This window comes from Nycticebus coucang, chromosome 22 (assembly GCF_027406575.1).
Source record: "Nycticebus coucang isolate mNycCou1 chromosome 22, mNycCou1.pri, whole genome shotgun sequence".
Taxonomy (NCBI): Eukaryota; Metazoa; Chordata; class Mammalia; order Primates; family Lorisidae; genus Nycticebus; species Nycticebus coucang.
The window spans coordinates 40,852,103-40,867,009 of record NC_069801.1 but is presented as its reverse complement, the minus strand read 5'-3'; the positions used below and the strand labels follow the sequence as shown (position 1 = coordinate 40,867,009).

Here is a 14,907-nt window from a genome sequence, read left to right as displayed (position 1 = left end):
TAGCAACAAAAATTAGCCAGGAATTGTGGCAGGCACCTGTAGTCCCAGCTACTTGGGAGGCTGAGGCAAGAGAATCGCCTGAGCCCAGGAGTTGGAGGTTGCTGTGAGCTGTGACGCCACAGCACTTTACTGAGGGCAATAAAGTGAGACTCTGTCTCTTAAAAAAAAGTATTTCTAAAACCATCATTGAAAAATCTGAGCAAATGATGAGTCAGGATAATCATAAATCTAAGTCTTTCAGTGGCTACATGGACAGGAGCAAAAAATGCTTCCTATGCAATCAGTTCTATGATGGTTCTTATCCTGGAGCAGGGGTGGATGCTGCCAGCCTTTCCCCCAGGCTCCTGGGGAGACATGGGAATCAGTGTCCTTTTTTTTCTTTTTTAATTTAAAAAAAATTGTTTCTGGCTTGGTGCCTGTAGCTAAGTGGCTAGGGTGCCAGCTGGAGCTGGCGGATTCAAGTCCAGCCTGGACCTGCTGAACAATGATGACAACAACAAAAAAAATGGCCGGGCGTTGTGGCGGGCGCCTGTAGTCTCAGCTACTTGGGAGGCTGAGGCAAGAGAATCTCTAGAGCCCAGGTGTTTGAGGTTGCTGTGAGCTGTGATGCCACAGCACTCTATCCAGGGTGATATAGTGAGACTCTGTTTAAAAAAAAAAAAATTTCCCTCCCCCCACTTGATCAACACCCTTGACACACACAATACCCACCATAGCTTTCACAAATGAGCTCCTTGTACTTCCTGCCAGAGTTTGCAATAGTCTGAAGCAGCTTGATGGATTCTTTCTTGTCATCCTCTTTGATCTTCTCCAGCCCAAGTATTTCCAAGAGCGTTAGGACACCTCCAACCTCAAGAAATTCTATAAGGTACCGATTACTGTCTCCAGAGGGACAGAAGAGTAGAAATAAAACATTTGTCAAGTTCCTTGGCACTGAGCTAAGGGATCCCAGGGTCCTCTCTTCACATACTTTGCCCTCCTATATAGAAAATGCCCATAGGTAAAGTGACACAAGAGACTGGAAATTCTTCCTTCCAGAATACTAAATACTAAAAGTAAATATAATGGAAATTTCTTGTTTTTGGCTTTCGAACATCTGTTCCCCTTTCTTCGTCTAATGGCAACTCAATTGTTGCTTGGGTAGTCATCCCTATGCTACTCATGGGCCATGAAAAACTCACGAGTGAGTTGACTTGGTGACAGGATATGTCATCCTTCTGAGTACAGAAATTGGTTTGGGGGTGGGTATGTGACTTAAATTGGTCCACTGAGGCGCAAAACCTGGGACTTCCTTGGGAAGTGGTGGAAAAGACATGCTGTCTTTCTAAGCTAGAAGGATGTGTGTGTCTAGAGCTCCTGAGGACCACAGCCAAAGAGGCTGATGAAAAGGGAGAACAGACTGAGGAGAGAAGGAAAAGAGAGTGGGCGAGACTGAGTAGTGGTGACATTATTGGAGCCCCTGGATCCAGTCAGGCCTGAAATATATATTTCTACCCTCTGGGTGTTTCAGTTGAGTGAGCCAATAATTTCCTTTTCCTGAGTCCAGAATGAGTTGGTTTTCTGTAATTTGCAACCAAGAGGGTCCTGATGAGTAAAGTGCCTATGGAGAACATGGGATGGAGGAGCCACGGGGGCAGGACCATGGCAGACACTTCTTCTCAGCCCATCCCAAGGGCTACTAGGCACCCACTGATAACTAGAATTCATCGCCCCATGTGTTGTGAATGTCAGACACCAGAGCCTGAGATGCCACTGAGACCCCAGATCTCTTTAGAACAGAACTCACCTGCTTACGGCTGATAAGAAGATACCAATGGACCTTAGAAGCTTTTCTAAATCTGAGCCAGACATATAGCTGTGTGACAAGTTAAAGAGTGAGTTTCAGGTTGGTTTTTCACAAAGGAGCCAGATCCTTGGCCGGGCATGGTGGCTCACATCTATAAGCCCAGCACTCTGGGAGGCTGAGGTGGGTGGATTGCTTGAGATCAGGAGTTTAAGACCAGCCTGAGCAAGAGCCAGACCCCATCTCTACCAAAAATAGAAAAACAGGCAAGACGATTGCTTGAGCCCAAGAGCTTGAGGTGAATTATGATGACAAGGCACTTTACTCAGGGTGTCAGAGTGAGACTGTCTCAAAAAAAAACAAACAAAAAAGAAGGCAGATCCTATGTCTGATCCCTGTACCACCTAGGGCCCAGTTACCAAGCAGCTGAACTGTGCCCTTTATCCGGAGAGGGGCCACTACTGAAGGGAAGTGGGAATATTCACAGTGGGGTGGGGGAAGATGGGGATGATGGATTGCTCACTGTTCTCCAGGGGTAGTTTGGCGACCTTGACTCTGACAAGCTCTCTAAGGGTCAAGGTGGCTCTGATGAATCAAGGTCCATGAAGAAAGCTGGGGCTCAGTTTCCCAAACTTCTCTAAGCTGTGCCCATTGCACCCTTGGTTTCTATACAGTTGACTGCTTTGTGCCTCATTCTTAAACTTCTCCAAAAAGACTCAGCTTCCTCGTTAAGTCTCAATTTTGTACTTGCTCAAAGTTTTACACTGGAGGTCACTATGCTAGTGAAGAATTGGCTTCCTAATAAGAATTACAGGAGATGGTGGAAAATTAAACTCTGATTTAAAACAACCTCATTATTTAATGTTATTTTTTAATGTGAGCCTTTGCAAAAAGCTTCATTGTAATAAAGCACCCAGAGCACGCATCAGCTCAGATGCAAGGTATGAAATCAAGCCACAACCGAAAAGGAACCAGTCAACAATTACTAGGCTCATAACACATCACAGGCTCTTAGAACACTTAAGAAATTAGCTGAAATTATTGCAGCTCATGGAGGATGACGGAGAGCTTCCAAGACTGATAAAGGCTAATGTAATGGGTTGGAGGTAATAGTGCTTTGTTTGGGGGGGCTGGTGTGAAGCAAATTATCTCTGCTGCACCCTGGTTCCCAGGATGCCAATAGAAGTAGAGACAGATTGGCTCATTAGGAAAGGCTCTTTACTGCAAAAATCATGTTTGTTATGGAGCCAGGCTCCCCTGCCTGTTGCCACCATAGCTGGGGGCCAGGCTGCAGCATGCTTGGTGGTCTCTTTTTTCATACATCACCCCTACTCTGCTCCCTTAACCCTTGACTCTGTTCCTGCCTCAATGTATTCTCCCCCTTTTCATCAGTTACCAGCCAAGCCGACCAACTTTTGTCATCTTCTTTTTCTTCCCTCCTAAGCTAGTCTTGTTTTCATAATCACCCACTATATTTCTGGTCTATTATTTTCAGCAATTAGTTCCAGGAGGTTGCCACAATATCAGCAGTAGCTAACAAGTACCAGCATTTGTTGTGTGCCAGGCATTGTGCTAACTGCTTTGCTTGCATTGTCTCAAATAATCCTCACTACAGCCCTCTCCCAGGTACTATTAGAATTTCCATTTACCACATGAGTAATATGAAGTAACACTATCAGGCAGGTTAATGACCTGTCCAAGGTCCCAGAGTAAACTGGTGCAAACAGGATTTGAACCTACGCAGACCAACTCAGAGCCTGAGCTCTTACTCTCAGGCCTTTTGGCCTGTAGACAAATGAAGCCATTTTTACAGATAATCTCCCAGTGTGGTGCTGCAGGTGGAGTTGTGGTCTCCCCTGTCAGCTGAGTAGGAGGTGCTGAAGTACAGTGGATGGCTATTGGCTTTGGGCCAGACACACCAGTTGAAACCTTATCTTTGCCATTTACTAATAAATTATTCAACCTTTTCAAGGCTCATCTTTCTTTCTTTTTTTTTTTTTTTTGAGACAAAATCTCAAGCTGTCGACCTCGGTAGAGTGCCATGGTGTCACAGCTCACAGCAACCTCAAACTCTAGGGTTTAAGCAACTCTCTTGCCTCAGCCTCCCAAGTAGCTGGAACTACAGGTGCCCACCACACACCCAGCTATTTTTTTTGTTGCAGTTGTCATTGTTGTGTAGTTGGCCAGGCCAGGTTCGACCCTGCCAGCTTTGGTATATGTGGCTGGCGATGTAACCACTGTACTATGGGCACCGAGCCCAAGGATCATCTTTCTTCTCTATTTTTTTTTTTTCTTTTTTTAAGGCAGAGTGCCATGGTATCATAACTCACAGCAACCTCAAAGTCTTGGGCTCAAGCAATCCTCTTGCTTCAGCCTCCTGAGTAGCTGGGACTACAGGCACCTGCCACAATGCCCAGCTAGTTTTTAGAGACAGGGTCTCGCTCTTGCTCAGACTGGTCTCAAACTCCTGAGCTCAAGCAATCCACCTGCCTTGGCTGCCCAAAGTGCTAGGATTATAGCCGTAAGCCACTGTACCTGGCCCTCATCTTTCTTACCTATAAAATAGGCTAATACCACTGCCTAAGAGGCTGGCATGAAATAATATTTGTACAGAACATGGTTCAATGCCTAAATACAAAAAGACTTAATAAATAATAATGAATAGTTTTGTCATTATAATATGTAAATCCTCAGCTTTACTCATTTATTCTGAAAGTTCAGGGTTGAAAAAGGGTTTATGTAGGATTGTGCAGTAGTCAATTTTGCAAAAGATAATTGAGGTTTTTTTCCCCTCCAAAGCCCACCATAAGAGGAGGCCCACGGAGAAGTGGGATCACTAATTCAAAATACTTTAGCCAGTCTATTTTCTCCATTGTATGACAAACTCATAAGAATTTACGGAATTATGAGTAATTCTAGGTGTAGAAAAGGAGTCTACAACGGTGTATTAAAAGCATGGCTCGTTCAGCCGTTCAGTAAGCACTGACTGAGGGCTCACTAAATGATAGGCACTACGTCTGGCGCTTGAGAGATGAAGAATGATACAATGCCTAACGCAGCAAGTGTAATGACCAAGCAAGAAAAGAAATGGGCTGCACACAGAATCCTCAGAAACACTAACATTTCTAGGTGGGATAGATCCTGTAGTAATGAGAAACAGCAGTGGAGGAAGGTAGAAGAGAGGACGGCTTGAGAAGCAGCAGCAGAACAGCAGGGGCTGGGACCAGGGTTAGGGGAGGGAGGCACTTGCTTTGAGGCTGAAATTTAAAGGGGCACCAAAAAAGTCAGTACTCCAATTGTGCTTCAATGCACTATCTAAAGGTATCGAATTAATATAAAAATCCATAATGAATAAAATATCAAAGATTTTTTTTTTCGACAGTCTCACTCTGTTGCCCAGGCTACAGTGCCATAGCATCATAGCTCACAGCAATCTCTAACTCTTGGGCTCAAGAGATCCTCTTGCTTTATCCTCCAGTAGCTAGGACTACAGGTGCCTGCCACAACACCTGGTTAGTTTTTCTATTTTTTGTGGAGATGGGGTCTCATTCTTGTTCAGGCTGTTTTTTTGTTTGTTTGTTTGTTATTTGAGATAGAATCTCACTTTGTCACCCTTGGTAGAGTGCTGTGGCATCATAGCTCACAGCAACTTCAAACTCTTCAGCTTAAGCAATTCTCTTGCCTCAGCCTCCCAAGTAGCTGGGACTACAGGAGCCCGCAATGCCCCGCTAGTTTTAGAGATGGGTTCTTGCTCTTGCTCAGGCTGTTTTCGAACCCATGAGCTCAGGCAATCCACTCACCTTGGCCACCCAGAGTGCTAGGATTATATGCATGAGCCACCGTGCCCAGCCTCTCAGGCTGGTCGTGGACTCCTGTGTGGTGCTGCAGGTGGAATTGTGGTCTCCCCTGTCAGCTGAGTAGGAGGTACTGAAGTACAGTGGATGGCTATTGGCTTTGGGCCAGACACACCAGTTGAAACCTTATCTTTGCCATTTGCTAGTAAATTACTCAACCTTTTCAAGGCTCATCTTTCTTTTCCTGAGTTCAAACAAGCCACCTGCCTCAACCTCCCAGAGTGTTAGGATTACAGGCTCAAGTCACCATGCCCGGCCAGGCCAATATCACAGTTTTAAATAAAGACAGGATCTTAACCTATGCCTCTGCCTCATTCATCTCACCCTGTGTCAAATGAGAAATGTCAAGTGAGATGAGGAAGGAAAGGGGAATTCTAGATTTCGCTATGAAGAGGTTGCTAACAAGCTTGGTGAGGTTAATGTCATGAGTTGTGGAGACAGGAGCCAGGTTATAGGCAGCAATGTTTCCCAAAGCATGATCTGTGGACTACTGACACCAGAGTCACCCAGGGCCCCACCTGAGTCTACTAAATCAGAACCTTGGGGTGGGGGTGGGGAGGCAGACTGGTAATTTGCATTTTTGAACCTCTTTTAGGTACCACAATATCTGAGAACATAAGGTTCGACCTCAACCTGTATTCAGTAGTATTTCCTATGGCCTGTGGTTCTAGGTCTGAGTTTGAATAATAACTTTTATCAGTGACTTTAAGTGTAAGAAAAAGAGAGCTGTGTTTACTTAAAAATTTTTAGTCCTCCCCAGGGGCAGATTCTCTGGTTCAGTCATTCCTTTTCTCAGCAAACTTGTGCCAGACATTGTGCTCAGTGTTAGAAATACCAAGATGAGTAGAATAGGTATAATTCTTGCCCTTGTAGATCCTACAATCCAGTGGGGGAGGATAAATATTAAGCAGGTAACAACAGTGAAATGTTATGACTATTAAGATGTGGGAAGTGCTATGAGTGAGAAGATGTAACAGAGGGACCTAAGCTAGTCTGGGGCTCAGAAATGGGCTTCCTGAGAAAGTGATGTATAATTGAGACCTGAATAGAATACAACAGAACAGAACAGAAGTTAGTCAAACAAGGATGGGGCTCAGAGAAAGGGAAGAGGGCTTAAGCAAAGAGAAATACACAATAAGAGGGTCTGAGATGAAGCCATCGAGGGCTGTGGGCACACAGAACAGGACTATCAAGTCCACCCATAACATGAACCAAGGTGGTGATGGTGATCAAATCTGTCTTCAGTCCTAATTTGCCTCCAGGGATCCTGAGTCCAGGCACCTCCAACTCAACAAGTCCCAGAACAAATTTGCTCCTCTTCTTGTCTTCTCTTCCCCCATAATGGCACCCATCCCCCTAGTTTACTAAGCTGGACATGCGAGACTCATCCTGCGGCATATGAGTGGAGCTAGTACAAGCAGTCCTCGAGTTAGAAGCATCTGACTGACATATGACTTGCACCTATGAATGGAAGTTATTACAGGTAATAGGTAAATGTACCTGTTCCAACTTACAGACAAATTCAACTTAAGGACAAACTACAGAACCTATGTCATTTGTAACCTGAGGACTGGCTGTAGTTGGATATGTAGGTATGGACAGGGATACACATTTGAGAGTCCTCAAACTGGAGTAGTGTTGACATCATGACAATGATTAGTCACTCGGGGAAAATCTGAGAGTGAGCAGAGAAGAGAGAAGTGGAACACCAACATTAAAGGGGTGGCTAAAGAAGAAAAGGAATGAACAGATAGAAAGGAGAAAATCAAGAGAATTGGTATCACAAAAACCAAGGGAAGAATGTTTTGGGATATGGAAAGATTGATTGACAAGTGCCATTGAGAGGTCACATATAAGGACTGAGGTCACTGGGATTTACAACTAGAAGAACATTGGTAACCTTAGCAACACTCGCCTCCATGGGAAGGGAGGGCTGCAGCGAGTAGAGCCAGGGAGGGTCAACAACCTTTTCAGAAAGCTTCATAGGCTGGGTGTGGTGGCTCATACTTGTAATCACAGCACTTTGGGAGGCTGACGTGGGAGGATCACTTGAGCTCAGAAGTTCAAGACCAGCTTGGGCAACATAGTGAGAGCTTTGTTGTTAAAAAACAAAGCACTGGCTTGGCACCTGTGGTTCAAGCAGCTAAGGCACCAGCCATATACACCTGAGCTGGCGGGTTTGAATCTAGCCCGGGCCCGCCAAACAACAATGATGGCTGCAAGCAAAAAATAGCTGGGCATTGTGGCGGGCGCCTGTAGTCCCCGCTACTTGGGAGGCGGAGGCAGGAGAATCGCTTGAGCCCAGGAGTTGGAGGTTGCTGTGAGCTGTGATGCCACAGCACTCCAGCTTGAGGCTGTGTCTCAAACAACAACAACAACAACAAAACAAAACCCAAAGCACTATGAAGGGCAGAAGTTGGTTAGAATGTAGGTTTGAGGTAGGGATTTAATTTTACTTTTTAAGGTAGAGGAAATTTGACATTATAAATGCTGATGAGAAAAGCTAGTAACAAGAAGCAACAGTGAAAGCTTTAGGAGAGGAAGAATAGGGAGATGGGAGAGGAGTCAAGTGCCGTACAAACGGAGGGTCAGCCCCAGACAGAAGGAAAACTTGCTTCAACTCTGATGGGAGCAAAAGAACTTAGGGGTGAGAATGAGGATAAAATTATAGATTTAGGTTAGGAAGACAGGAAGTTGAGGGAGTTCTTAACTTTTGGAATGATATTTTAATCACTAGATGTTCTGTTCTATAATGTTGGAGCAAATCAAGACAAAACTCCTTCAACAATCTTCTCTCTTTTTTTCTTCTGAAGGTTGCCTAATTTTTTCCTTTTCTTATAAGGAAAACACGAAACAAAGTTTATTGAGGAAGAGAAAGGTAGGTTTAGAGCAGGGGTCCTCAAACTTTTTAAACAGGGGGCCAGTTCACTGTCCCTCAGACTGTTGGAGGGCCGGACTATAGTTTAAAAAAAAAAACAACTATGAACAAATTCCTATGCACATTGCACATATCTTATTTTGAATTAAAAAAACAAAACGGGAACAAATACAATATTTAAAATGAAGAACAACTAAAGTTAAATCAACAAACCAGTATTTCAATGGTAACTATGGGCCTGCTTTTGGCTAATGAGATGGTCAATGTCTGGTTCTATATTTGTCACTGCTAGTCGTAACAAGTGATGCAAGTGGAGACTGAGAGGAGGAGTCAAGAGACAGAGAGGAGGGGAGTCAGAGAGTGCCGCACACATTCCACACATGTGCACTGTAGCAGGACAGGCAGCGGTGGCAAAAACACCCTGAGGGCCGGATCAGTGTCCTCAACGGGCCGCATGTGGCCCGTGGGCTGTAGTTTGAGGACCCCTGACTTAGAGAGTAAGAGTAAGCTATAGGCTTACAGAGTAAGATGCATTTGCCATAGACAGAGGAACGGGCCTCCACTGCCAGGGCAAGTAGGCAAAGAGGCCTCTAATTTATTCCTGTTTAGCAAAGGATACGTGATTCTAAGCGAGGTGGTCAAGCGTACCAGGAATAAGCTGGCTCCCTGGGAAAACTCCTGCTCCAATTCAGGGGCAGTCTTGCCTTGGTTGTTTTCAATGAAATTGTTGAGGATGTGATTCCTGGCGACTTTGCCAGCATTGTCCCATTCCTGTAAAAAACTTAAGAGCCTGCTAATTGCTGCCTGCTCTTTTATAGAAGTCATGATCAATCAGTCCTGAAGTTGGCTACAGAGGGAGGGAAAACAGACAGGTTACTAGAATGTTTAGAATCATGTGAGCCCATTACTTTGTAGGTTTTGCTTTTCCAGCAATCAGCTAGAAGCAGGGTGATCCTCTATTACACCACAGGTATAGTTACGTGGGTGTAATGGAATTAAGAACACCAAGGTACTAAATGTCTCCTCCTTATGAGCTGAAATTTTAGCTCTTTGCTTCTCTGCTGATGCTAGCAACTAGAAGACCCAGGATCCAGCTGAGATGAAGATACTTGCTAAAAATGTGGGTCTCTTTAATGGCTTATGTCACACAGAGTCAGCAATTTGGTGTCTTAAGAGAACTGGCCCCTCTCTTATGCTGATCAGCTAAGGTAAAGTGTTTGTACCTTGTACCTTGTACCCTGGGCTTTTATATTAACTCTTAAAAACAACTTAAAAAAAGTTAGTGGGAGGAAAAAGTTCCCATTCCATAGTTGGATTAATGGGCTGTGGTTTGTAGGAGTCTGTGTCCTTGGGAGAATGTTTTCAGTGGGGGAGGGAAGGTTTAAAATAAACCCGTTTTCCAAAAATAGTTGTGATTGAAAGTGTTATTATCCATAACAAATGTTAGTGCTGATGGGAGAGAGGCATGTGCGATTCTTTTGTCTAACAGACAAGTGAAAGTCATATTTCACATTATCATGGGGTTTTCTGTGATTTACAGAATATTTGTGAAACATTACTTGCAGGGGCCATGATTGATATGGAGAGAACAGCTTGTGTGTAGGGGAGATGTGTATTTCACGAAGACTGTTCAACATGAAATTTACAGTCCCATAAAGTGCTTCTACATCTTCGCCAGAGATCTAGTTAAAAGGACTTTACAGTCTGAAACATCCTAAAATTGATTCTAAATTAACGTTTCCTCACATGTATTAGAGATATTGATGGGGCCCAGCTATCAGAATTTTATTAGGAAGCAATAATCTCAGGCATACTGAGACAGACACACATACACACCAACCTCCACTACTCCCCAAAGGACACGGGGTATGTGCTCCCAGTAAGGGCGTCCACGTAGCCTCTGCAATAGAGTCACAAAATCCAGCGGCCTTAAGAACCAGGTGAGTAACTGTGAACCAACCTAAACCAAAAATGACCAGAACCCTTCACGGGATCATCCATTAATCACTGTGAATACCACTAAATTCGTAAGTCTGAGAATAACTTTCAGAGCCCACGGCCCCCTTCAACAGCCCAACTGGCCTCAAGAAAATGGGGATGAATGGCTATTTAGACCCCAAGGAGGAAGGGTGGAGACATCCTCACTAGCTTTACCAGGCAGGAAAGTACCTGCCCTGCCTTGGATGGGCCCTTTCTAGTATCAAAACTCAAATTGCTATCAGGGATGCACCTAGCAATTCCAGGATGCCAGGGTAGGAAGTTCTAAGCAGAACATGCTATGTTAGGGCCCCTCAGGGTTTCCTTGGGTCTTGGTCTTCTCCTATCTTCTCCTCTTCAAACAGGAAAAGAAAAACCAACACATGACAGCTGTAAAGATCATAGCCATGCAGCTCTAAATCTTAAATGTGTAATGAAGTCCCATCATGTGGCTCTGTATAAGTATTATGGGAGATGGAGAGATGAATATGGCACTGTGGGACCCACGAAGAGCTCCCCATCTGTAGAATGGAAAGACATGAGATTTGGGCTCAGACTGGGTTCAAGGCTCAGTTCTACACTTGCAATTGTGTAAAAAATCAAATGGTAATAGAATCTGCCTCACCCCTTGTCTCCCTCCAGTGTCTCTCCACAGAGGCAGTGACTTTCAACTCTTTTGGTTATTTCTTCTGGGGTTTAGCACCATATTTCTAAATAATGAGCTTATACTATTTGCTATGCGCTGAATCCTATCTCCTCCAATTTCATATGTTTAAGTCCTAACCACCAATACCTCAGAAGGTGACTGTATTTGGGAATTATTTCCTTATTTTCTTTAAAAAAGAAATTAAGGGTCATCAGGGTGGGACCTTACCTAATATGACTGCTGTTATTATAAGAAGAGAATAGGCCACAGATACACAGAGGCGTAGTGGAATTAAGATGTCTCAGCGGAGTGGAAAGCCAAGGAGAGAGGCCTCAGAAGGAACCAACCATATAATACCTTGATCTCAGCCTTCTACCCTCCAGAATTGAGAGAGAATGAATCTCTGTTGCTTAAGGCATCCAGTCTGCCGTACTTTTTTTTTTCTTTTTTTTTGCAGTTTTTGGCTGGGGCTGTGCTTGAGCCTACCACCTCCAGCATATGGGGCCAGCGCCCTACTCCTTTGAGCCACAGGCGCTGTCCAGTCTGCGGTACTTTGTTATGGGAGCCCTAGCAACTAATACACTACTGTTACTTGATTTATCAATTTTAATTTTTTTTTTTTGGAGATAGAGCCTCAAGCTGTCACCCTGGTAGAGTGCCATGGCGTCACAGCTCACAGCAACCTCCAACCTCCAACTCTTGGGCTTAAGCAATTCTCTTGCCTCAGCCTCCCAAGTAGCTGGGACTACAAGTACCCACCACAATGCCCAGCTATTTTTTTGGTTGTAGTTGTCATTGTTGTTTTTAGCAGGCCCAGGCTGGTTTCAAACCTGCCAGCCTGGGTGTATGTGGCTAGTGCCCTACCCACTGAACTATGGCACTGCCCTGAAAATACAGTTTTTGACCTCATGTCAGGTTGACTGGGGAAGCTTACTTCTGACCATGTTAGAAATATGCTTCCTTCAGACTGAGCCTCCCCATTTCTGTTGTGGATGAGAAGTCTGATGTCATTCTGATTCCTGTAGCTTTGTCTGTGGCTTGTTTCTTCACTCTTGATGGTCTTAAAACCTCTTTTGAAGTTGTATGATACTTGTGCCTTGGTGCAATTCTTTTTTCATTTATTAGGCCCTTAGTGGGCTCTTTTAATCAGCTGCTACCTTCAGTATCTGGAAATTTCTTTATTAGACAACTAGTTTCTGCACTGGGGAATTCATAAATGTCAGTTACAGGAGGATTTTTTCTTCTCCTCCTTCAGAGTCTCTCAAAAAGACTTTTTTGCTTTCCCAGAGAAAGCAAAGGTGGGGTGAAAGGGTGGGAGTGATAAATTCCTATGCTTGGGAGTCAGAGAGGGGAAGAAGATGCTGATGCAAAGTAATAAGCAGACCTTCCTTTCATCAGTTTTCCACCTTTGTCTCATCCCTGCCCTCCAAACTCATCCTCAGATCCCTGAGTATGGAGGCCTCTAGACTCCTCTTTGTGCAGCAAGGGCGTTGAGAGTAGTTGCTTAGTTGAGAGAGATCTGGAGTGGGGTGAAGTGCTCTGCCCACAGATGTCAGTCAATCCCTCTGTGTTTGGTTCCAACTCTCATTTCTGACCTTCACTGAGAACTTGCACTTCCAAGTATTAAGCCTCTTAGAGGTTAAACTGGCTGACTTAAATGACTGACTTCTTGCTGGTAATCTTTCCTTGGTACTTAGCTGACAATTTCCTTTGCTTCAAGCCAGTTAACATTCCCCCCACCCACCTTCAAACTTCCAAATATTTGTTGAATTGTTTCATTTGCTGTTGCCTCCTTCTTTAAACTTTTGTGATTTCATGCCTTTTTATATTCCTTTAATGTTATGTTGCTGAGGTTTTGAGAAACGGGTGAAACAAAGGGCCGCAGTTGTGCTAATCAAGGGTCTCTAGCTGCATATTATTTATTTTATCACTACTTTTCTTCAAAGTAAGATTAGATGAGGATTGAAAAAAATCCATTAAATATCATTTAAAAAAGAATTAAACAGAGGAGAATAGTGGGGAAAGGGGAGAAATATGCCAATTTTGAGAGTTGGTTTCTGGGATAAATTCTGTAGCCTGGATGCTTCTTGATCACCAAGGTTAAGGGGGAGATATTACATGTCTTTTCTAGTAAAGGGAGGAGAGATGGAATGATGGCCAGGAGAAGAAACTGCCATTTTTGGACTTTTTTTTTTTTGAGACAGAGTCTCACTTTGACACCCTTACTAGAGAGCCATGGCATCATAGCTCACAGCAACCTCAAACTCTTGGGCTCAAAGAATCCTCTTGTCTCAGCCTCCTGAGTAGCTGGGACTACAGGCACCCACCACAACACCTGGCTATTTTTGTTTTTTTAAAGAAATGTGGTCTCCCTGTTGCTTGGGCTGGTTTCAAACTCCTCAGCTCAGGCAATCCACCCGCCTTGGCCTCCTAGAGTGCTAGGATTACAGGTGTGAACCACCACACCCGGCCATTTTGGAGTATTTATTGAATATACATTATTTATTTTAAAATCCTCAAGAGGTAGTTATTACCTACAATTTTCAGATGAAGAAACTAAGATTTAAAAGAGTTTGCCCACTTGTTGAAGGTCTCACAGTAATGGGTAGAAATGGGATTTGAACTCAGATTTGTATATAACTTCAAAGTCTAGGTTTTTTTTCCCATTAAGCCAAAGGCACTGATCCTGTTTTCTCCTGTGCTCCAAAATGTCACCAACAACTTCTTGCTGTTAAAATTTGGTGGCTGGGAGGATTCTGGAGGAAAAAGAAAAACAAAAAGAAAGAAAGAAGAAAAAAAATTCCTGGCTGGCTGGGCACAGCGGCTCACACATATAATCCTAGCACTCTGGGAGGCCAAGGCAGGTGGATTGCCTGAGTTCAGGCATAGTTTGAGTGTAGCACAGAACCTTCTAAAAAAGTGATTTCAATTCCAATAATGTAAGTGCTATGATGGGGTAAGTACAGGATACACTGGGAGTGAGAGAGAGGGACACCTGGCCTGGCCTTCATTTGGGCACTGGCTGTTATAAAAAGCTTTCCAGAGGAGTAAGCCATGTAGGCTGAGAAGCAATCTGAAATGTGGAAGAGGCGAGGCAAGCATCTTCTAGGCAGAGAGAAGAAAATATGCAGTGGCAGCTTAGCGCCCAAAGCACAGTGGTTATGGCACCAGCCACATGTACTGAGCCTGGCAGGTTCCGGCCTGGGCCAGCTAGACAACAATAACAACTGCAACAAAAAATAGCCAGGCATTGTGGCGGGTGCCTGTACTCCCAGCTGCTTGGGAGGCTGAGGCAAGAGAATAGCTTAGGTCCAAGAGTTTGAGGCTGCTGTGAGCTGTGACACCATGGCACTCTACCAAGGGCGACATAGTCGCTGTCTCAACAAAAAAAAGAAGAAAGAAAGAAAGAAAATATGTAGTGACTCAGAGGCGAGTGTAAGGTGTCAAGAGTCACACTTGGAAGGCAGGATGTGCAGTCTGAATAGCTGAGTCTCAACATGAGGATGGGAGCAGCCAGGGATGAGGCTGGAAAAACAGGTAGAGACCAAAGAATGAAGGGCTTTAGATGCTCAGCTACAAGGTCCCTCTATCCTAACTGAGGGCAATGTGAAGATACAGAGGGGCTGGCTTTTTTTTTGAGTCTCATTTTGTCACTCTTGGTAGAGTACTGTGGTGTCCTAACTCACAGCAACCTCAGACTCTTGGGCTCAAGTGATTTTCTTGGCTCAGCCCTCCTAGTGCCTGGGACTACATGTGCCCACCAGAATGT

The 14,907-nt window shown here is 44.3% G+C and overlaps 1 protein-coding gene across 1 annotated transcript in view; it reads right to left on the bottom strand.

Moving 5' to 3' along the window:
• The window catches only part of ARMH1 (armadillo like helical domain containing 1), a 41,080-nt gene extending 31,718 nt beyond the window's left edge, over positions 1–9,362 (bottom strand). The window contains exons 1-3 of the mRNA XM_053575997.1: positions 9,135–9,362; positions 1,787–1,855; positions 712–878 (exon numbers count right to left, since the gene is read on the bottom strand). Of these exons, the coding sequence (XP_053431972.1) occupies positions 712–878; positions 1,787–1,855; positions 9,135–9,340 (442 nt within the window). The 5' untranslated portion in view covers positions 9,341–9,362. The remainder of the gene's footprint in view (positions 1–711; positions 879–1,786; positions 1,856–9,134) is intronic.
• Between the last annotated feature and the right edge of the window lie 5,545 nt (positions 9,363–14,907).